The sequence below is a fragment of the Nicotiana sylvestris genome, chromosome 9 (genome assembly GCF_000393655.2).
Source record: "Nicotiana sylvestris chromosome 9, ASM39365v2, whole genome shotgun sequence".
Classification (NCBI taxonomy): domain Eukaryota; kingdom Viridiplantae; phylum Streptophyta; class Magnoliopsida; order Solanales; family Solanaceae; genus Nicotiana; species Nicotiana sylvestris.
This window is the reverse complement of record NC_091065.1, coordinates 62,575,350-62,600,267: the sequence shown is the minus strand read 5'-3', so window position 1 is coordinate 62,600,267 and position 24,918 is coordinate 62,575,350. Positions and strand designations below refer to the sequence as shown.

General features: G+C 36.7%; 1 protein-coding gene and 2 long non-coding RNA genes across 3 annotated transcripts; 1 reads left to right on the top strand and 2 right to left on the bottom strand.

Moving 5' to 3' along the window:
• Positions 1 to 774: 774 nt before the first annotated feature.
• Positions 775 to 2,650, bottom strand: LOC104216217 (uncharacterized). Its single transcript, XR_708422.2, has 3 exons — positions 2,064 to 2,650; positions 1,844 to 1,961; positions 775 to 1,743 (listed from the first exon to the last, which is right to left on the bottom strand). It is a non-coding gene; the product is annotated as an uncharacterized lncRNA (long non-coding RNA).
• Positions 2,651 to 6,619: 3,969 nt separating this feature from the next.
• Positions 6,620 to 14,848, bottom strand: LOC104216218 (glutathione transferase GST 23-like). The gene is made up of 2 exons (XM_009766221.2): positions 14,459 to 14,848; positions 6,620 to 7,242 (listed from the first exon to the last, which is right to left on the bottom strand). Exons 1-2 carry the CDS (start codon positions 14,768 to 14,770, stop codon positions 6,874 to 6,876), a joined length of 681 nt encoding a protein of 226 aa, XP_009764523.1. The 5' UTR covers positions 14,771 to 14,848; the 3' UTR covers positions 6,620 to 6,873.
• Positions 14,849 to 18,784: 3,936 nt separating this feature from the next.
• On the top strand, positions 18,785 to 24,141 carry LOC138877078 (uncharacterized). The gene is made up of 2 exons (XR_011402391.1): positions 18,785 to 19,291; positions 23,837 to 24,141. It is a non-coding gene; the product is annotated as an uncharacterized lncRNA (long non-coding RNA).
• Positions 24,142 to 24,918: the final 777 nt, after the last annotated feature.

The following is a 24,918-nucleotide window of genomic DNA, read 5'->3' as shown; positions in this document are numbered from 1 at the left end:
AAGTGACACATAATTCACCATACTATACCATGATAACTAATTATTTGTAACTAGTTACTAGCTAATACTGAGCTATTAAGTTAATAAATATTGTATCTCGTAAACGTGAAAAAAAATAATATTTAGGAAAATAATTATAAAAAAAGTTATGGACTATTATATAATAAAGACATAATAAATGTTAATAAATGAATTATTTCAAATGAAAGATTTATTTAAAATTTACTACAAAAGCAGTCTTTAGTGGATAACATGCAATAATTTTTATTTTAATTATGACATAAAATACTCCCAACTTATGATTTATGATTAAAAAAAAGTAATTTTGAATAGTCAACGATTTATTAAGAAAATTTGAGGATTTACAATATTAGTTACACACAATTGCATAAAGTTCTATTAGGTGAGACCAGTACGCTGGGTCGGTATGCGTAAGCCCTAATGACCAAGGCGTAAGTCTCACGGAATTAAGCTCCGCACATAAGCCCATGGCGTTTTAGGAGTGCTCTGTCCCCAGGTCGAGCCCTGAGCGAGTTCCAATTCTGCCTTTTAAAACAGAGACACAAACAATCCCTAATCACCAATCTAGCCAAATAATACTAAATTAAAAGATCCACTTTGTTCTCTTCAACACTTTCTAAAATTCAACAATGGAGTTTTGAGCTTTTTACACTAAATCACTAAATCGATGTTTCAACTAAATATTTAAGCATAAGTTATCAACTTCAAATGATTTTAACAATAATGGATCATTAACCTTCTACTTTTCTCAATCAAACAAAAAATTTCAAGCATTAAATATTGAAGAACTATAGTGTTCAAGTAAAAAAGGTACTATTATTTTGCTAAGATTGTCAAAAACGGGAACATCCCGCCAAGACCAGTCCTGTTGGAGGACATGCCGTGTAATGTATTGGAAAATATCATCAATATTGTGTTTTTCAAATGTATAAATTATCTGAACATAAAACATAAAGACAGAAATATTGTTAAGATTAATTGTGTATATTAGTTACTTGATCGGTTAATTAAGAGTTAGTGGAGTCATTAGTTAGTTGAAGTTTCCAGCTGTACCAATTAGTTAGTTAGTTAGAAAGTTAGCTGACTTAGTTCATTAGCTTATTTTCCTATCTTAGTTTCTCGATTGTATATAGTGGAGGTTCCACTCATTCTTTCATAATTGAATTGAGAAATTCTAGAAAGTTCTTCTATCTCTTCCTTCACAATGACCTTTAATGGCGTAGAGGCTTGGATCCTCTCTCCATTGAAGCTCAGCTGAGCTTCAAATTACTGTTTCATTGAAATTTTTGATATGGTATCGGAGCGAGGAGCATCAATTTGGACTCGCTTCACAAGATTTGCTAATTCTGCCTTCGTCAGTGTCGATTCGAACTAGATCACACACATGCAAGCTCATCTCTCCATCGATTTCAAACTGTAGTTATGAAGAAAGGTTATGATTTGCTTCTGAATCTGTAATTGTTTGGAAATTGTTGTTAAACTCGCAATCACCATTTTCTAGCCCTCAATTGTTTAGAGATTTTGCACTGTACGAGATGAATACTGTCGAAGACGATGATCAATCCACACCGCCTATGACTGGGTCTCCTAATCAGTTAGGTGTTGATATCAGTAGCCCTTTGTATATGCATCCATTTGACAATCCCGGAGTAGCTTTGGTCCCTATTCCATTTGATAGAGTTGGATATCGATCGTGGAGAAAAGGTGCGATGTGAGCATTATCTGTGAAGAATAAGTTCGGATTTATCAACATAGAATGCAAGAGACGAGATCTAGATTCATCAAAATTTCATCTATGGGAAAGGTGTGATGATATGGTCACCTCATGGATCCTAAACTCCTTAGCTAAGGAAGTTGCAGACAGTGTTGAGTATGTAGTAGATGCATTCGAATTATGGAGAGAACTTGAGGATTGATACGATCAAACAAATGGAACAAAACTGTACCAAATTTAGAAAGAGATCAATGATCTATCCCAAGGAGTCCTTGATGTCACCAGTTATTCCACAAAAATGAATAAGGTTATGGGAGGAACTCAATACCTTGATTGCCAAATCTCATTGCACTTGTAACTGCACATGTGGAGCCAAGGAGAGCATGCATAAAGCTGAGCAGGATAGGAGGTTGATACAATTTCTTATGGGATTGAATGAGACATACATTGTAGTTCGAGGCAGCATATTGATAATGAATCCTCTTCCTTCAACTGCCCAAGCATTTTCTTTGTTAATTCAATAGGAAAGGTAGAGAGAAATCAAACCAAATGGTCATTTAACTCTGTAGTCATCAGCCTTGAATACTGGCACAATCAGACCTGGGACATTTAGAACAAACTATTCTCCCAGTAATAATCATAACAACAGGACTAGACTCTTCTGTGATTATTGTAAGAAACCAGGTCACACCAAAGAAAAATACTACAAACTTTATGGATACCCATAGAGTTTTAGTCAGAATTAGAATCCAAACATAAATCAAAGCAGTTTCAACCAAAATTCTAGGCAAAATTTCAACCATAACTACAATTCAAGCAACAATCACAACAACAAATTCAATATAGGAAATAGAATAGTGGCCAATGTACATATAGCAACCACTGATACTTAACCTGTTGAGACTGAGAAATGTGCTGGTCATGGCAATACTCAAAGTGTAAGTCTTACCCAAGAGGAGTACAGCCAGTTGGTGAACCTACTGCAATAGTTTCAATCAGAAGGAGGAAGAGATTGCACAATTGGTACCAATGTTGCATCAGGAACAACAAACTTTGCAGGTATGATAGCTTGTACTTCCTCAATTGACTTTGGTAAACTGTCATGTGAATATTTCAAGAACAAAGCTGATTCATGGATTATAGATTCAGGGGCATCAAACAACATGACTTTTAACAGATCATTGCTAACCAACATAATAACCTTACCATATCCCCTATTAGTTATACTTCCAAATGGCTACAAGGTAAAGGTGACAGAAATTGGTAGTGTGATTCTCACTCATAAGGTCACTCTAGATAAAGTGATGTTTGTTCCCTCTTTTAGATAAAATTTGATCTCTGTTTATTATTTAGCCTCTCATCTCAACTGTCTTGTTGCTTTTGTTAAACATTGCTGCATACTACAGGCCCCTTCAATGAAGAGACCTCTGGTGATTGGTAGAGTGAAAGATGGGCTGTACATCCTATGCCTAAGCTGTCTGAAGAAGAACAATGCAAGCTCTGCAGTAAAGGACACTCATACATTACTTGCCATTTCTACTTGTTGCACTTGTAACACACATTGTCCCTCTCATTCTACTGTAAATATGCCATTACATACAAATAAGTGTGTTTCTTCTCCAATTGTAAATAGTCCATGTGCAGCTATTGAAAAACAAGCTTCCTTGTCCATCTTCTGAATTTCCTAGCATATTATCTCATTGTTGCGTTGAAAACAATGTGAATGTGTTGTGGCATAATAGACTTGGACATGTCCCCTTTGTCAAAATGAAGAACATTACCTCTATACCTGCCAACTTCTCTCCTAAACAACCCTTCAACTGCACCATTTGTCCCATGGCCAGACAAGAAAGACTGCCATTTCTTCAGAAAACTAACATAACCAACAAAATATTTGAACTTTTATATGTTGATCTGTGGGGTCCATATCATGTTCCTACACATGATATATATAAGTACTTTATAACTATGGTGGATGATTGTAGCAGGTCTACTTTGACTCACCTTATGTCCAGCAAAAGCAATGCCCTTGAGATACTCAAAGAATTCATGAACCTAGTAGAAAACCAGTTTGGTATTACTATCAAGTCCATAAGGTTATACAATTGATTAGAATTCACTAGTAAAGACGCAACTATGTTATTTCAGTCTAAAGGGATCATACATCAAAGAACTTGTCCCTATACACCACAACAAAATGGTGTGGTGGAGAGAAAGCACAAATACCTCCTTGAAACAGCTAGAACCCTTCTTTTCCAATCCAAACTACCTCTAAGATACTGTAGTGAATGTGTCCTCTGTACCACTTATATCATAAATAGATTACCCTCCAGTTCTATCTACAATCAAACCCCATATGAATTACTATACAAAAAGAAGCCAAAATATTCTCACCTAAAGAGCTTTGGTTGCCTATGTTACCCCACTGTGCCAATACCACATAGGGATAAGTTCAATCCTAGAACAACACCTCATGTATTTGTTGGGTATCCTTTCAACACAAAGGGATACAAGGTTCTAAGTCTAGCCACTAGGAAAATCCATATCTCTAGAGATATGGTGTTTAATGAATCCATTTTCCCTTTTGGAGTCAATATGAACAAATCTTCTTAATCATCTGTCCCCTATCCAATCCCCTTCATTGAGCCCCTAACTGAACAATCTTCTGATAATACAAATATCACACAGACTCCTGAAAACTTGAGTGATCAAAGGAGTGCAGACAACATATCTCATCCTATGTCACGTGTACATGTAGCTCCTCAATCACCTTCTGCAACACCTATTTCTTCACCACATGATACACTATCACAATACTACATTGAAAAGACCCATAAAGAACAAGCTCAACCAACAAGGAAGTGATACAAGACTCATAAAATTCCTATCTACCTATAGGACTATGTTCATTTCCTTCCTCACCTCAAAACAAACTCTTCCCCCTAAATGCTTTATTTTCTGTGAATTACCATATTTCCTCTGATCTACTAACTCTTGATAGTCAGACTCTTGTGAGAAATATTTGTCATGACAGGGAGTCATCATCATATGAGGAGGTAGTAATTGACCTTGCAACAAGCTGCAATGACACAGGAGTTTGATGCATTATATTCCAATCATACTTAGGACTTAGTAATGCTGCCACCTGGGAAGCAGGCAATTGGCTGTAAATGGGTATACAAGGTGAAGCACAAAGTAGATAGTAGTATTGAGAGGTTCAAAGCCAGGTTGGTTGTCAAAGGTTATACTCAGCATGCAGGAATAGATTATACAGAAACCTTCTCATCAGTTGTAAAGATGACAACAGTGAGGGCCTTAATAGTTACAGCAGTTAAGAAAGGCTGGTCCATCTCTTAGTTGGATGTGAATAACGCTTTCCTCCATGGAGACCTCAATGAAGAGGTATATATGCAGGTACCACCTGGACTAGTTGTAGAAAAATCAGGTTTGGTTTGCAAACTAAATAAGTCCCTCTATGGTCTAAAACAAGTAAGTAGACAATGGTATGCAAAACTGACTGAAGCACTGTGCTCAAGGGGCTACACACATTCCATGCATGATAACTCACTCTTCTACAAAAGGAATGGAGATTAATTAATATATGTTGCAGTGTATGTGGATGATGTGTTATTAACTGGGATTGATCAGCAAGAAATTACACAACTCAAAGCATTCTTGCACGAATAGTTCAAGATCAAGGACCTGGGACAACTTCATTACTTCCTAGGATTGGAGATTATGTATAAAGATGATGGGGTCATTATATCACAAAGAAAGTTTGTGTTAGATTTGCTGAAGGAGTATAATTGTCTGGAGCACAAAGCCTGCTCTTCTCCTTTGAATCCTACTATAAAGCTAAAAACCAAAGAAGGGATAATACTGGAGGATCCTACTTATTATAGAAAGCTAGTAGGTAAACTAAACTTCTTAACTAACACCAGATTAGAACTAACATATAGTGTTCAGCATTTAAGCCAGTTCATGCAGGAGCCCAGAGAACCTCATCTAAAAGCAGCATTTCACTTGCTCAGATATCTGAAGAATGATCATACCTTAAGAATTTTCATGTCAAAGGATGGAGATCACACAGTCAAGGACTATTGTGACTCTGATTGTGCAGCCTGCCCAGACTCTAAGAGGTCCATCACAGGTTATCTAGTTCTACTAAGCAACCGTCCTATTAGTTGGAAGTCTAAGAAACAAGAGACCATATCCCTATCCTCTGCAGAAGCAGAATACAGAGCTTTGAGGAAAGTAGTGGGAGAACTGGTATGGTTAAGCAGATTGTTTGAAGAATCGACTGTACCATTTTCCTTGCCTATCTCAGTCTTCTGTGACAGCCAATCTGCATTGCACATTGCAAAGAACCCCGTATTCCACGAAAGGACTAAGCACATAGAGATAGACTGTCACTTTGTACTTGATCAACTACAAGCAGACTTAATTTCTCTCCACCATATCAGAACAGACAATCAGCTCGTAGATATCCTAACTAAAGCCTTGACTAGGATCAAACATAGTGTTACATTAGGCAAGTTGGTTGTGTTCACCACACCTCCAACTTGAGGGTGGAGGGGGGTGTTAAGTTTAATTATGTATATTAGTTACTTGATCAGTTAATTAGGAGTTAGTGGAGTCATTAGTTAGTTGAAGTTGCCAGTTGTACCAATCAGTTAGTTAGTTAGGAAGTTAGCCGACTTAGTTCATTAGCTTAATTTCTCGATTGTACATAGTGGAGGTTCCACTCATTCTTTCGTAATTGAATTGAGAAATTCTGGAAAGTTCTTCTATCTCTTCCTTCACCATCTCTCTCACTGTGACCTTTCATGGCGTAGAGGCTTGGATCCTCTCTCCATTAAAGCTCAGCTGAGCTTCAAATTACTGTTTCATTGAAAGTTTTGATACATATATCTTATTAACCATACAAAGAGTGCGTTTCTACAATACAAGCTAGGATAACAGTTCAATCTGCAGTGAGTTATACTTGTAATTTTGACTCAAAAGAGAACAAGGAAATGTTCAAGATTATATTTGATCAAACAGGGAACATATATACATAATGCTTAGCTTTAGAATAACAATGCATAGATCATCTTTATTTGCGTGGCCCGTTGTAGCAACAACCGGACAATATGTCGTCAACCTTGTGTCGCTGCTGTATCTGCTACAACCATTTCTCTACGACGTTTGAAATAAGCTAGCATTGCATCCCGATGTGGGGTATTTTCTTTGATTACAGGGACTTGCTTAAAGTTATGTATCCAAACATGTAAACGAGGAAAACTAAGTGAGTCGAAGACCTTTACCTCAGCAGCTTCTTGTATGACTTCCAGCCATAACGCAATCCAGCCAAAGACTATGTCAGTTAATCCAATTGTGTCTCCACCAAAAAACTTCTTCTCTCCAAGACTTTGCTTCTCTATAATTTTCAACATTTCCTTGGCTTTTTCAGTTGCCTTGGCTTGCTCCTCCCCTATCTTGTGAAATATTGCGAACAATTCTGGGCTCTATATTAAAAAGAAATAACATGTTACTTGTTGTTACAGGCCTATAACAATTATATACATTTGATCCATATCTAACAAATTAATTTTTCTAAATAAGGTAGTTCACATAGTTCAATATAAGATTTGAATTCAAGTCTAATTGTTGTGACAAATGAACAAAATATTCATGTTTTTGGCTCAAGAAAAATGAATTAAGCCTGCCCGTGATGGTGTGTCGCAGATTGGGGTGGCAAATGGGCGGATTGGACTGCATTTGGACGGGTTAAGATGGGTTAGGTCAATAAAGTAAAAATCGCCCCCATTTAACCTATACCCATTTTTTTAAAAACTTTTAACTTGTACCTACTTTTTAAATAACTTAAGCCCCCTTTCTCCTCCTTCGTTTTCTTCTTCTTTCTTCTGCTACTGTTGGTGCAGATTATTTCTTCTTCGTTTTGTCTCAATTAATATTCTTTTACGTAAGCATAGTTATGGATTTAACTTAACTGTTTGTTCAGATTTTTCATGAAGTGGAACGAGTCATCTATTGAGCTCAAAAACGGCAACCTGTGATGAAGTAGAATGGAGTAACATATTTGAAGGGAAGATATACTTACACAAACACAACTATGGCAAGTAGGCCAAGTAATTTGTAGCAACTTTTAGCCTAAACAAAGAACCACCATAATTAAGGATATGATAGATTAACTAAAAAAAAACGACATGATTAATCATATAAATTGGATATAATCGGCGCACTTTAGTGTGAATAACTAAAATACGCCATCAACCATGGAAGGGCGATGAAGACCTAAGAAAACTGTCACGAAGATCCAGCTAGCTGAATTCATAGCAACAACGAGCAGAAACAACGAATCGAACAAATCAACTCCAAATCAAGGTGCACAAAATCGAGATCTGAAGGCGATAACACCAAAGACAGGAAGGACTGAAATAGCGAGTACAAGTAAGAACTTGAATGAGCAATTTACGGCAAAAAAAGCTGAAATTCAACATGATAAGGTACAAAACTCGAATAACACAAGTAGTAAAAAAGATGATGGAACACATGCAAAGGAAATCCACATTGAAAAACAACCTATCGCGATAGAAGCAAATGCAGAGAAAGTCAATGAAGGTAAATCATGGGCAAATTTAGTCGCTGGTAACATGTTTGCTGCTAGAGGAATGAGACTATCGTTCGTGGCACCAGTGATACAAAATGGTGAGAAAATAGTCGAATTGCAAAAAGAGAAAATCGAAAAGGAAGCTGAGAAGTGGAAAACAACAGTTATCATGTATGTGGTGGGAGATACACCAAGTATTGGAGCAATTGAGAGGTTTATTACATCGCAATGGAATTTTGTAGCAAAACCGAAGGTGTACTACCACAACGATGGATTTTTTGTTGTGAGATTCAAAAATGAAGAGGAGAGGAATGAAGTACTATACTCAGGCCCATGTACAATCCAAAACAGACCAGTAATCACTAAGGCATGGACAACAGATTTCGATTTCAATAAAGAAGTGCTGAAAACTCTGCCTTTATGGGTTAAATTACCAAATCTGCCACTGAACTGCTGGGGAATGGATTCACTGAGCCGTATAGGGAGTGGGTTGGGAATTCCGATATATGCAGATGAATGTACAACAAGAGTGGAAAGGATATCCTATGCTAGAATCCTTGTGGAAATGGACATTACCAAACTATTACCAACAAAGATAATAGTCAAGGATCCGAATGGTAGACAATTTGATCAGCCAGTTGTCTATGATTGGAAACCAATATATTGTAGTACTTGCTTACAATTGGGACATAACTGCCAAACTAAACAAGCACATGCTCTGTTGAACAAGCAGCAGAAGATGAAGCAGGAATGGAAACCAAAAGAGCAAGAGAAGCAAGGAAGCATGAATCATAGGGCAGAAGAAGCAGCAGGACATATAGAACAAGTGCCAAAACTGCATAATGCAATGAAAGCAACAATGGAAGAAAACAAAGGATGGCAAGCAACAAAAGGTAAATCGGCCACAAAGAATTCCCAAGCAGCACCAGCAAGAGAAATACTAGTGGTTAATGGATTTGATATTCTGACAGAAGCAAGCTCTAATGATATAAACATGGAAACAAGAGGGCAATGTAGTTATGGGGGAGGTGTGCAGGTTGGGATAACAAATAATATAGTGCAATGCAATTAGTTACTTGGAATGTTAGGGGTATGAATAAGCTATATAAGCAAAAGAAGATGCAGAAGTTTATTAAAAATCATAATATTAGTATTATAGCTATTATAGAGCATAGAGTACAAGAAAAGTTTTAAAAAAATCATACAAAAAATAGCATTTAGATGGGAGTGGTGTACAAACTATGATGGAGGAGGGAAGGGTAGAGTATGAGTGATATGGGATCCAGCAAAAATAAGATTCATTATGAAGGAAGCTAAACCACAGTACATACATGGGGAGGTAGTGGTACTAGACACAAGGCTAGAATTTGATTTCACAGTAATTTATGGGTTGCATACAATGGAGGCAAGGAAAAGTCTATGGAGAGATTTAACAAGCTGGAACCATTATCAGAGGAAACCATGGTTATGTATGAGAGACTACAATGCAATAAGGGCAGTAGAGGACAGAATTAATGGCAGCACAGTCCATGAGAATGAAATAAGAGATTTCAATAACTTCTTAATTGATACAGGAATATGTGAAATGAGAACTGTAGGCAAGGAATACACATGGACTAATACCCATGTGTTTAACATAATTGACAGGGCAATTATAAATGCTGAATGGATAAGCACCATGCCACAAGTAGATGCAGTGATCATGGATCCTTTATTCTCAGATCATTCCCCATTATGTGTCAAGATTGGAGAGGAACAAAAGGCCTCAAAACCTTTTAGATTCTTCAATTCTCTAGCTGAGCACAAGGATTTTTTAGATATAGTAGGGGAAGCATGGAATAAAACACTAAAAACAGGCAGAATGGCAGAAGTCTAGAGAAAGCTGAAGGAAGTTAGATATGCACTAAAGAGGCTGAACACAAAAGAATTCAAAGCAGTAGATTTGAAGGTTAGAAATGCAAAACAAAGGTTACAGGAGTTACAAGGGCAGATGGGAACGACAAGTACAGCAACACAGAGGTCTGAAGAAGAGAAAGAGCTAAAGAAGCAATTGAAAAAATGGATAACTATAGAGGAAAGTATATATAAGCAGAAATCTAGGAATCAATTGTTGAAGCTAGGGGACCACAATACAGCTTTCTTTTTTGCTAGCATGAAGAATAGAGTAAATCAAAATAAGATTAGAAGTCTCAAAAATACAGCTGGTGAAATTATTCAGTCTAGAGAAGCAATAAAAATTAAAATAGTGGAATTCTACAAAGGGTTATTGGGAGCAGCAGCTGATAGCATACCAGCCATTCAACCAAACATCATGAAGGAGGGCAATGTACTAGACAGAAAGCAACAGTTAAAACTAATTGAAGATGTTACTATGGAAGAGATACAACTTGCTTTGAAGGGAATAAATGAACTAAAGGCCCCAGGATGTGATGGTTTCAACTCAAAGTTCTTTAAGAAGACATGGGGGATTACAGGGCAAGAAGTATCTGAGGCAGTGCTCCAATTCTTCAACAAAGCTAAAATGTACAAACCTATTAATGTAACAACTGTTACCTTGATCCCTAAGATTCAACACCCTTCAACTGTCAAAGATTTCAGACCTATTTCATGTTGCACAGTATTGTACAAGATCATATCAAAAATATTGACCAACAGATTGCAAGGAGTGATGGACCACCTAGTTGACAAGAGTCAGTCTGGTTTTATTCCTGGAAGAGGTATAACAGATAACATAATCCTAAGTCATGAGCTGGTAAAAGGATATGGAAAGAAGGGCATCTCTCCTAGATGTATGATAAAATTGGACCTGCAAAAGGCATATGATTCTATAGAATGGCATTCTTAGAACAAGGGCTGAACCAACTAGGAATGCCAGAGAAGTTTGTAAAATGGATCATGGTATGCATAAGAACTGTTTCATATTCCATCCTCATCAATGGAAAACCAATGGAACCATTTCAAGCTAGAAGAGGACTAAGGCAGGGGGATCCATTATCACCTTTTTTATTTGTACTGGGTATGGAGTATCTTACAAGAAGCTTTAAAACACTGAGGTATAAGCCGAATTTCAATTTCCATCCTAGGTGTGACAAATTAAATATCATTCAACTGAGGTTTGTAGATGACCTGCTGCTATTCAGCAGAGGTGATACTATCTCCATTCAAATGGTGTTCAATTGTTTTATGGAATTTTTAAAGGCATCTGGATTAAAAGCAAATACAACAAAAAGCTCTATTTATTTTGGAGGGGTTCCACAGATTATACAGGAACATATAATGCAGGTAACTGGATTTAGTAGGGGAGAACTACCATTCAAATATCTTGGAGTATCATTCAGCACTAAGAGGATATCCTTGCTACAATGCCAACCACTACTGGAGAAGATGCTAGGCAGGATCACTTCATGGACTTCAAAGTTCTTATCTTATGTAGGCAGATTACAACTGATCAAATCAGTTCTATTTTCCATTCAAATCTATTGGTCACAGATCTTTGTTATCCCTAAGAAGATAATGAAGAAGATAGAAATAATTTGTAGAACATTCTTATAGACTGGAGGAACAGAGACTTCAAAAAGAGCATTGCTATCATGGGAAAAAGTGTGTTCACCAAAGTTAGCAGGTGGTTTCAATATTATGGATATTCAAATATGGAACAGAGCTGCCATTTGCAAATTATTATGGAACCTATGCAAAAATAAGGACAAGTTATGGGTCTAATGGGTCCATCTATATTATGGGAAGAAAAAGGAAGTTTGGGAGTGCAAACCAAAGAATGCCTCGTAGATGGTACAGAAAATAATCAAAGCAAAGAGCTACATAGAAGAAGTAGGAAACAACATGGAAGAAGTAATAGAATGGAACTACTTCTCTATCAAGAAGTGTTATAATAGCATACGTGGGCAATATCAAAAGGTATCAAGGAGGCGGCTAACATGCAACAATCTAGGAGCTCCAAAGTGGATTTTTGTGTTGAGTTTAGCTATAAAAAACAAGCTACTCACAGGAAGCAGACTACACACATGGGGGATTACAAATGAAGTAAGCTGTCCTATATGTACTGAAGCAGAAGAGACTATTGAACATTTATTATTTAACTGTCGAATTACTAGAGAAATTTGGAGCAAGATACTACACTAACAAGGAATAACTAGAGCTCCGATAGAATGGCAAAGGGAGATACAATGGGCTGAAAGCAATGCAACTGGAAACAATACAGCAGCTCAGGTCTATAGATTGACCCTGGCATGTGCAGTGTACCACATATGGAATGAAAGGAACAACAGAATATTCCAAAACCAGAAGAAAATAGTAGAAATGATAGTGAGACAAATTGTAATAGAGGTAGCAATCAGAGGATCGATGAATAGTAAAACAGGAAGAAAATAGTAGAAATAGATACTTACTGTAAAGGAGGATAGAAGAAATGTAGAAAAGGGAATGGAACTAGGAATGCCCCGTTCCAGATTGAATTTTGTACATATTGCTCTTGATAAATAAAATCATTTAATTACCAAAAAAATAACAGATTAACTATTCTCATCTTGGCTACAAAAAGTACAAAGAGTTATCCATATGAAATCCCCAGTGATTATAGCTATCTTTGCTAAGTACAGGAAAAGCAGTCAAGTGATTAAAAAAATTCCGACTCCAGAAGAGGAGAGCCAAGTAAAATATTTGTACAAACCAAAACTTCAGCTCTAGAGTTGAAGTTCGACAGTTACAAAACAAAAACTTCAGCTCTAGAGCTGAAGCTTACAAACAAAAAGCTAGTTACAAACAAAAATTTCACCTCTAGAGCTGAATCTTATAAACAAAAAGCTAGTTACAAACAAAAACTTCACCTCTAGAGCTGAAGTTTGACAGTTACAAAACAAAAACTTCAGCTCTAGAGCTGAAACTTGACAGTTACAAAACAAAAACTTTAGCTCTAGAGCTGAAACTTACAAACAAAAAGCCAATGACAAACAAAGACTTCAGCTCTAGAGCTGAGCTTACAAACAAAAAGCCAGTTACAAACAAAAACTTCAGCTCTAGAGCTGAAGTTTGACAGTTACAAAATAAAAACTTTAGCTCTTACAAACAAAAACTTTAGCTCTAGAGCTGAAGTTTGCCAGTTACAAACAAAAACTTCAGCTCTAGAGCTAAAGTTCGACAGTTACAAAACAAAACTTCAGCTCTAGAGCTGAACTTCAGGCCCGGCTACTAGAATGTTGAAGTTTTGCGTGATTGTCTTTGTTACTTCAGCCCCGTATGCTGAAGTTATGCGAAAAAGCGGGTATGCTTGCAATTTTTTTTTGCAAATCGGGCACAAGTTAAAACGTGACACAAAAAGCGGGTATAGATGCAAATGCCCCTCAATAAATGGTTATTGCCCCACCCAACCCAAAATGTATTTGGGCTAAGATGGGCTAAACAATGGATCATAATCCAACTCGCCCAACTTGACCTATATTTTAGCACCATGCTCATCTTGCATAAATAAAAAATTTTACCTTTTATATATAGGATAGAATATAAATAAATACTATTAGAATTTTGAGAATCAAAATATATTTTCTTAAACATCAAATTAGAATTAAAAATATATAAGTGAAAAATATTTTGCGAGTTGGGGTGGATGGGCGCAAAAAAAAAAATAGAAAATTAAAAATACAAAAAAAGGAATATTTTTTTGAGAGGGTTTGCGGGGGGAGTGTTGGGGGTGGGTGGTGCATAAAAACGAAAAACAAAAAATTGAAAATACAAAAAAAAAAAAAGTAAAATTGGGGCAAATAAGTAAATTTCTAGATAAGTTGGGTTGAGATCCATATGTTTTAGATGAGCTTTATGGGTTGTATTTGGGCTACTTTATGAGTTGTATTTGGGTTACTTCATGGGCCAGAAAGGGCCATAAAAAATAATGGGTTAACTTGCGGTCAATCCAAATAGACTCATGAGCTAAAATGTTTGTAATCTAACTCATTAATTTATCATAAATAAAGTATAGTATCCATCGTTAGCGCTTAAAATTTTAGATGAGGTAATTTACTCAGTTTAACACTTGACAATAACTAGCATGCACTACCAAAGTAAACATACTAACATGACAAAATTAAAGATTAACTTACCTTATCTTCTCCAAACTTGATCCAGAATCTAGCCTGAGCCCTTTCATGAGGATCCTTTGGTAGCAAAGGATTCTGAGGCCATGTCTCTTCGATGTATTCAAGGATGACTATTGACTCTGCTATTGGTTTTCCAGCATGTACAAGAACAGGGATCATTTTATAGACAGGATTGTATGTCAAAAGATCATGGCTCTTGTTTGTAAGATCTTCCTCGATGTATTCATAATTGATACCCTTGTGTTTCAGAGCCCAAATTACCCTATAACTATAGGGACTTGGAAAAGCTCCGAGCAGTTTCACTTGCTCTTCCATTTTTTTTTTCCTCAGTTGAAGCTAATACAAGTTGGCAAATTTCAAGACTCAACTTATTGCCATTGGTAATTTATCTTGATGCTTGCGTCGGACTTTGAAATTTCGACCACATATTAGAATTTTTTATGTGAACACATAGGTCAATTAGTAACGATTTAACTATTTCTGCCAAGTTGAATAAGAATCCTACTTAAAAAATGAGACAGGTGGAGTCACGATAGAGATTCCAATATATATATATATATATCTTTTGATGGCTACTTAATATTTGTCTTACCTGACAAATGAGTAATATTCTCATTTATCAAGGGTCCAATTGTTGGCCACTTATTCTCACACATTGGTTGATGTTGTTATTCGTATGTAAATAGTGGTCTAGTGGATCAGTAACCCCTTTTCCCTTTTTCCCCTTCCAAAGACAGTTTTAGAAATGAATAAATTGTTAAGCATAACATAACAAACTTACGACGAAAAAGAAAAACATAACAAACTTATGTGGGAACCTTCTTGGCTTCTTCTTCTTTATATAATAATGTAATTGGCGTTCTCCACAAATTTTGAATTGTGAAAATGGAACAAAGGGGTAAATAAACGGTCCCCAAATAGAAAAATTAAATCCCTAGGAAATACAAAAGTGGATAAAACCATCCTTCAGAATTCAGACTTAAAAGGAAACAAATATTCCATCCATTCCATTACACGACCATATTTTTTTTAAAAAAATCATTATTATAATATTATTAGAGGAGAGAATAGGAAACAGGAGAGGATTACAAGGCAAAAAATAAAGGTGAAAGCTTACGTAGCTATTTAGTTAGATGTAGCGCCCCAGAAAAGTTTCGAAATGTTATATGGTCATTAAGAGGTTCGACGTATGCTAATTATATTAATTTATATGCTAGTATTAACTAATAATATAAAAAAATATCTCATGAATATGATAACAAGTGTACGAGATATATTTGAAGTGATATAGGGCCTAGGGAGAGTCCTTGGGACAAGTTGAGTTGGAAATTACATGATAAATTAGAGTTTCAAATGAGCATTCGTAAGATCAAACTTTAGACAGGCTTGCAGTGAAGTGCTACCTAGCGTCCGGGTCCGCGTACGAGCTTGGAGGAAGAGTGAGCTGGGGACGCGAAGCATCCGGGGCAACATCCGAAACCTAGAAATCTGGGCCTATAAGTATGAGGTCGGGGAGAAAGATTATTTTGAGATTTTGGGGTTAGGGTTCTTGAGGTCAAGAGGCGATTTTAAGCTCAATCAAGTCCAACCAACTAAGGTAAGTTGTTAATGATATTTTGGATTGATTCTTACTCAATATACATGAATTCTAACATCATTCTTACATACAAATACTAGATTTCATCAGCAAATGTTTAAGAACACAAAAATTATTTTAAAATTATGATTTTTCTAGATTGATCTACAAAAGGTAATTCTAATGCTTCAAACTCATTTATTATGAGTAGTTAGAAGTATTTGTAGCATTTGTTACAAGTTTTAATTGATGAAAAATTAGATTATAAAACTTTAGTTCATGACATGAATAATATTTTTGAGAAAATGAGAGAGTAGATGAATAATATTCTTGGAAATAAAATTTATGAATACAGTGAACCTACAAAATTGTTTGTTAGTAAAAGTTGGACGTGGTCAACTAAGTAATCATCCGAATTGTATATTTTGAGAGTGTTGATTAAGGAAAACGTTGAATAGTAAGTTGATGGCATTGGATAATTGTTGTAGTATCATTAATGACTTTGAGTGCGTATTAAATTATGAAGTTGAATAGTCTAGTTATTGAACCTATTAGACGATTTGAGTTGTTGGAGGCTTGTAGCCGACTTACGAGCCGTAAAATGGATATTAACCAATACGTTGGGTTATATTTTGATGTTATTAGGATATATAATTGTAGATATCGACTTGTTGGTGATATTTGATTATTTTAATCCATATTGGAGCAATGTAAGAGAATTAAAAGCTTGTGAATGGTATTAAAGCGAAGGCAAGGTGTTGAATAAAACTTACTCTTCTCGAGAGATTTTCTCTAAAAGCATATTTTGAATTAATGGTTAAGTTATTTGCAAATGTGTTTTCGTACTTGTGGGGACAAATGAGTGTGAATGTCTCCGTATACAAAAATATTATGTTGCATATGTAGTGTCATGTTGTTCTATAAAATTTTATGCTAAATCTTGTCGGCAAAATGACAATTAAGGAAATTGTTTTAAGTCTTATCAAAATTTATGTATCAATAAGAGTATCGATATTTGAGTGCTAAAGATAAGTTTTCATGAAAAGTATTTCTTTTAAAACTTGATACATGAATAGTACTTATGGTATCTTTTTTTAACGATTGATGTTAGATTGCTAAAGGTTTTAACATGTAAAAGATTGTTTATATGATTTTTATTCAAATGTTTTGGATTATCTATTACTTTTATGATCCTTCGAGGCTATTATGCCATGAATCTATTTAGAATATTAAATGTTTTGGGAGTTGCTAGTAGAGACCACCGAGATTGGTTCGAATATTGAGTTCGTTGCTATGAAACTACACGTGTCGGTTTAGGGACACATTCCAATGGTAAGTCGAGGTTTGTAGTATAAGTCCCCCGAGTAGGCAAAATGTGCTATATTAGCATGACTGCGTCGATTCATGCGGTACTGTGATGAGACGACCTGAGCAAGTAGGGTATATGATACTTGCCTCTAGGTTGATCACCTAGTTGACGTTGTTCTTCTGTCGGCGTTGGTATAGTTCTCCCGGTGAAAGGTAAAGAATAATGTCACGACCCTAAGTTTTCTCCATAGGATGTCGTGATGGTACCTAGTCTTTACGACTAGGTAAACCTAACAAATAATAATAATTTGGCAGCAATAATTATCAAAATACTAAGACAAAGCTGAATAACTGATATAACCTTTCGAAAACAGAATCTCATCAATATATTCCCCCAAAATCAGATGGAACTGAGTCATAAGCTCTACAAAGTACAACTAGAGTAACTACTACATCACTGTCCAAAAGAAAATACAACAGTAAATGAGAATAAGGGAAGGAGACTCCGAGGTCTGCGGACGCCGAGCAAGCATACCTTGAAGGCGTCATAAGGCAGCTACAAATGATCTCAAGCGACCGGTACGAGCAGACGTACCTGGATCTGCACAAAATATGCAGAAGTGTAGTATGAGTATACCATAATGGTACCTAGTAAGTATCAAATCTAATCTCGGTAGAGTAGTGACGAGGCCAGGTCAAGACACCTACTAGAATATAAATAAACCGTATGAAAATGTAATAAGGATAAATAATGGAAAACGGATGAATAACTGATAAGAACCAAGATAATAGTATGAACTAATACCGGAAATTAAACAAAGAAATAACATAAATGAAGCAACTAAAAAGAACTACGATGATAGTTGTAAGCACGTAATTTTTGACCTGTCACGTTTTAAGCTATTTTTAGTATTTAAAATAGTTATTTAACTTAACTTTAATTTGTATGGAATTTTAGTTTATTTTTACTTCAAATTACAATTTAAAACAAAAATACAAAATATTTTTATTTTTATTAAGGTCATTAGTATTTTGTAGTAAAATCGTTTTAAGTTTATTATGATTTTATATCTTTCCTATTTTTACCTTAATATAATCTTTGAAAAATACAAAAAATATATAAATGTAATATAATTTTATTTTAATATAGATTTATTTTAGTTAAAATCAATTAGCATTTTTATTATTTTGAAAAAAAGAAGAAGAAAGAATTGGACAATTTTTCTTGTCTATCTCTTGTTTGAGAGGTTCTAAGAGAATGCCCAAATTCTAGTCCAGACGCCCCAACCCATCAGCCCATCTCCCACTTAAAATGAAGAATACATCTCAGCCACTCAAATTCTTTCAATCAAAGGGCTGATATTTATTTTTTCACGCCAAATATAAATCCCTTTATAACATTTTCACAAAGGAGGGGAACCCTAGACCTAAGACTGATTCCAGCTGCACCCCCCCCCCCCGATTTTCCTTCAACCCACTAAGAAAACACCCAGCGATCTCTCACCCCATTTTCTAACTGAGCAGTACCTCCAGCCGTCGCCTACCATTTCCCCACTGTCAACCAGCCTTCAAACACTATTAATCCAGCTCCAAACGAGACAACAACACCCCACCTTATTGAAAAACCTTCAGCTTCCAGATCTCTCTCAATCTTAGAGAAATCAGCCGCAACCTCCCCTCATTCAAAAAGAATCGGCTAGACACACACACACTCACGAGAGAGACAAAAAATCGGGACAGAGGGAGAGGAGAAAAGTTCTAGATCGACTTCGATTAAGGTTTGGTTCTGAGTTTGTTTGCCGATTGGAGATTTCTGTTGCCAAATCGAGTTTCGCTACTAGTTCGTGGTCTCAGCTTTGTTTTGTTGCTTTATTACTGATTTCTTTCGACTTTTCGCTGTTGCACTCACTTGAGGTGATTTCGAGCAGAAATAATTAAGAACTCTTATTCAGGTCCATTTCTTGATTCTCATTTATTTTATTTGGTGTGATTAAAGTATGAAAAAGTCATGGGAAATTTATTTCTAGACTGGAAATTCTGCTCTTGTCATTTGATAATTTGCTTGGTGTTCGAAATGTTTGAGCGTGAATAGTTGGAAAATGAAGCGTTCAGATTATACTTTAGTTTGCGGGATAGATCGACTCGTCTCTAGCTTATTAATACCTTGATCTGTTTGTCTTTTCTAGTATCTGCTTGACGCTTGCACCAATTTGCCTTCATGTTTCATGTTAAAATACACTTTGATCTTCGCGTTTTAAGAATTGTACTTTTGTTACATTCATAACCAGCTCCTTTGAGTATTTTGTTCGTCCCCTAGGATTGCACAAGAAATAGGTTGGTTGAATGATCATGTTGATTTTCCAAAAACATGTGTTTATTGGTCTTAAAATCAGTTTAAGCAATTACTTTGTTGTTGAAATTTAATAACCATGCCTTCCAGTGGGCATTTATTGCATTTCTTGCATTAATGTTAATAATATCTTCCATTCAAGGCAACCGGTGTAGGGATTAACTAAGACCTTCTATTTTGTTAATTATCCTTCTACAACAAATTGCTCATCCTAAACTACTGATTTAGGATGAAATTTAATAACCATGCCTTCCATTTGATAAACCGATGACTCGATTCCATTTGATAAACCGATGCCACTGGAAGGCATGGTTATTAAATTCCAAATTCGAGTGTGTGTTTCACATGACTCGGCCACGACTTCAAATAATAATAAAATAAATATGTTGTAAATCGCGAGTGCATTTCACATGACGCGATTCACAATATGTACAAAAATAAACGAGTGCGTGATATCACGACTTGTTCAAATAAATTCCATAAATACTAAAAGACAATTAAATTAATTAAAAGCGGTTAGAAAGTTAAAAATGGATAATAAATTTTAAATATGTATTAGATCAGATAGTTAGGCCAATTATTAATAGTTGAGCGTCTGTGCTAAAACTACGGAACCGTAGAATGCCTAACACCTTCTCTCGGGTTAGGAGAATTCCTTACTCGGTCTTTTGTGTTCGCGGACCATAAATAAGAGTCAAATTTCCTCGATTTGGGATTTAAAATAAACCGATGACTTGGGATACCACAAATTATTCCAAGTGGCGACTCTGATTAATTAAATAATTCCATTTCGATTAATGTCACTTAAATTGAAAAAAACTCCCTATCCCATCGGAAAAAAGGAGGTGTGACAGCTCTAGCGACTCTGCTGGGAAGTAGAACCCAAAACTTCTGTTTCAGGGTTCAGAATTCGAGCTTAGAATAACTGTTATTGTTGACTTTTGTTTATTATCTGATTTTAACGTGTTTGAGCCTAATGTGCTAAATGTTGCTTTTTACCGCTTTGATATTGTGTGAACTGTATATAAACTGTTATGAAACCCTTCTTCTCTCTGAGTCTTCTAAGTCTTCTAGGAAGTGCACACTGGTGTGACTTCTTTTCTATTAGTGTCATACCCTAATTTAGAATGAGGATCGGATCAGTTACAAAGCCGGATGGCCTTTTGGTTCACGGTACGTTGCCCCCTTCTCTCGAGTTATTCACTTGGGTAACCCAGGTCTAGAACAACACACCCCATTATTCAAACCTATAATTACATAGCCTCATGCCCGATCCCTAGTAGGTACGTTCGTTTTCATCACATGCATTTGACTTGGGGGACTCAACACAGGGGTTAGGTCTGTCTAGGATATGTTTGCTTAAATTAAAAGATCATCTTGATGCATCTTGCGTGCTACTTGTACATCTATTTGTTTCGGCTTGCATGTTGATTAGCTTCTAGAATAGGGAAAGAAAATAAAAAAGAAATAAAAAACAAGAGTGAGAGATAGGTATTTGAAAAATTTCGAAACTCTGCCAAAATATTGCAAAAAAAGAGAGAAAATAAGCCAATATTTTCAAAAAAGTCATGTTTCCTCTGTTATGTCAAAATGGCCGAACTACGCGGTTTAGAAGTTTTTCGTTCAAAATTCCAAAAAAAGACCAAACAAAAAATCGACATCAAAAAATATTTCAAAACAAAAATTGAAATCCAAAAATATTTTCTTTCTTCTTTATAAGTCTTTCTTTCGGAATTTTAAAAAAATAAAAAAAAAAATCAAAATCTAAAAAAATAAATTATTTTATTTACTTTATTCCTGATCTTCCCGAACTATGTAAAGATCTGATTCATGCGACGTCGTGATACGTATGAAACCTACATAGGGTTCGATCAAATTATTTGTGAAATTAAAAAAAAGGAAAAAGAAAAAGAAAAGATGAAGTTATGGGATGTGAGAAATGAGAGAAAAGAAAAGGGTGATCAGAAAGAAAAAGAGAGGAAAGAAAATGTGACGACCCGGCCGGTCGTCTTATGAATTAACGCCTCAATCCCCTATTAACTGCTTTCCCCAAGTTTATTTCTGCTATTTTGATTTGCCGGGATGTTCGGTTTTGAGTTTCGGAGAGTTTTGGGACACTTAGTCCCTAAATGAGAGCTTAAGTGTTGGAAAGTTGACCGTAGTCGGATTAGTGTAAAGACGGCATCGGAATGGAAATTCGATGGTTCCGTTAGCTCCGCTGGGTGATTTCAGGCTTAAGGGCGTGTTCGGATTGTGTTTTGGAGGTCCATAGTTAATTTAGGCTTGAAATGACGAAAGTTGAATTTTTGAAGTTTCCGGTTCGATAGTGAGATTTTGATCCGAGGGACGGAATGGAATTCTAGAAGTTGGAGTAGCTCCATAGTGTTTAATGTGACGTGTGTGCAAAATTTCAGGTCATTCGGACGAGGTTTGATAGACGTTTTGATCGAAAGCATATTTTTAGAGTTTTTGGGATTCTTAGTCTTGCATCCGATCAAAAATAGGTGCTTTGATATTGTTTTGAGTGTTCCGAAGGTTGGAACAAGTTTGAATGAAGTTATGGGATATGTTGGTAGGTTTGGTTGAGGTCCCGGGGGGCTCGGGTGAGTTTCGGATGCTCAAACGGGCACTTTTGGCCTTTGGGAGATTGCAGGTTTGCTGGTATTTCTGCAACAGTGATTTGTTCGTTGCGATCGCGTGCGATCACCTGCGATCGCGTAGAGTAAGCTGAGACCAGGCACTTTGTTGTGAGTTGTGCTCGTAGAGTAAGGAGTGCGATCACATATGGTGAGTTTGTTGGTCATTGCGTTCGCATGAGGACCATTGCATTCGCGTAGAAGGATTTAATGCGACAGTGGGTGATGGAATTTGCTCTATGCGATCGCATAGAGCTGGTTGCGATCGGTTGCTTTGAGGGAGTTGTCTTATGCGATCACGTAGGGAGTTCTGCGATCACGATTAAGGATTATCTGGGCAGAATATAAAATTTCAAAATCGAGGGTTTTACCATTTTTATCAAAACTTAAGCTTGGGAGCTCGGATTTGAGCGAGGTTTTGAGGGATTTTGAGAGATATTGATTGGGTAACGATTCTTAACTCCTTTTTGCTCGTAACCCATTAATCTAAACATGAATTCATCATATAATTTCGGAATTTGTATGAAAATTGGGGGAAAGTTCTTAGACCAAGAATTTGAGTTTTGATTGGGGATTTGACATTGGATTGGGATAATTTTGGTATGGTTAGACTTGTGAGAGTGTGAGGATTCTGGAAATGTAAAGTTTACCCGATTCCGAGTGTAACCTTGTGTGTGGGACCTTCCCCTTAGGATTTGGTATATTTGGTAATTGAAATGCCTTGTGCGTGTTGGAAATCCTGTTTTCTTTAAGTAATTACTAGTATGTTCCCTTTCCTGTTTTTATTACTTGCCCTATTAAGCCTGTTATTAGCTTAGGAAAGCATGTCTAAGTGACTTAATTGCTTTACTTGCTCAAACTGCCTTACTTGAATTCTGTGTAGCATGCTAGTCTAGAATTACATGTTTGCCTTAATATGAAACTGACATTTGCTGAATATATTTACATGTTGTTGTTGTGTATTTACATTTGGGATTACGGATGTGAGATTCTGGTATATCCCCCTAGCCTGTTTATTTGGGACTACGGATGTGGGATTCCAGTAGATCCCCCTTATCTGTGATATTGAACTACGGGACTGCACCCGGTAGATTCCCCAGTACTGAGTATTTACATTTGGGACTACAGAACGGGATTCCGGTAGATCCCCGCACACTATGAGTTTGACTACGGGACAATATCTCGGGAGAGTTATCGGATATGTGTATTTGGGACTACGGGACGGTATCTTGGGAGATCCCCAATTTGTTATTATTGGTGCTGAGCTGTATTCCCTTCTGTGTTTGTCTTACTTTTTTATAGTTGTTTCTGTCATGTATATCCTGTGTTATTTTCACTATTGTACTTATTTATATTGTTCTGTTCTATACTGTTGAACTCTATATTTCTGGTTAATCTCAGTAGGGCCCTGACCTTCCTTGTCACTACCCGGTCGAGGTTAGGCTTGGCACTTACTGAGTACCGCTGTAGTGTACTCATGCCCTTTCTGCGCATGTTTTTTTCATGTGCAGATCCAGGTACGTCGACTCAGTCCTACCACCCTGAGGTGAGGTGACTACTCTAGAGACGTCGAGGTACATCTGTCGTGTCTGCAGACCGAGGAGTCCCTTTCTATTCTAGCTTTTAAACATTTTCCCTTCTGTATTTCTTACTTTGTTAGATATTCTTGAGTTAGACATTGTTAGATATCCAAAGGCTTGTGGATATGTGAGTTTCCAGGTTTTGGGATAGTGTATCAGTTTTTGAGAAGTTGTGTTGTGTATGTCGAGCGACATTTAAAATATTGTTACTTCCAGTTATTCTCGGCTTTTGATTATTTCTTCCGCAAGTTTAGTTTATTTTCTGGATTTGTTAGGCTTACCTAGTCGTAGAGACTAAGTGCCGTCACGACATTTCATGGAGGGTGAACTTGGGTCGTGACAAGTTGGTATCAGAGCTCTAGGTTCATAAGAGTCATGGATCACAAGCCAGTTTATTAGAGTCTCGTTGATCGGTACGGAGACATTTGTACTTATTTTCGAGAGGCTATGTAACTGTTAGGAAAATTTCCACTTCATTTGATTTCCTTGTCGTGCGATATTTTGACATCACAATTCTAAACTTATGTCTTCTATTCTCTCATAGATGGTGAGTACACGTGCTACCCGAGATGATCAGGCACCTGCGCCCCTTACTGCAGCCATCAGAGGCCGGGGCCGGAGTAGAGGCCGAAGACGCGCACGTGGTGCAGCCAGAGCACCTGTGCGAGCTGTCGCCGAGGTACCACCAACTATTCCAGCCGGAGTCCAGGCACCTGACACACCTACTGCTACTACTACTCCAGCACTTCAGGAGACTCTGGCACAATTTATGAGCATGTACACCACTCTTGCTCAGGCAGGGTTGTTTCCGCTTGCTGCAGCTACATCTCAGGCCGGGGGAGGAGCACAGACTCCCACCGCCCACACTCCTGAGTAGTGAGTGCATGTTGAGTAGGCCCCTGAGATTATTCATGTACCTCCTGCAGTGCCAGTTTAGCCCGAGGACAGGGCAGCGGCTTCCGAGGAGGAGCAGCTGAGGCTTGAGAGATTCAAAAGGTACAAGACTCCTGCAT

What these genes read in the sequence shown, in the direction of transcription:
- LOC104216218 (XM_009766221.2), bottom strand. Translation starts at nt 14,770, where the DNA reads ATGGAAGAGCAAGTGAAACTGCTCGGAGCTTTTCCAAGTCCCTATAGT. An exon ending in TCAAGTTTGGAGAAGATAAG is followed by an intron (nt 7,243 to 14,458) that starts GTAAGTTAATCT and finishes TTTTTAATATAG; the next exon opens with AGCCCAGAATTGTTCGCAAT.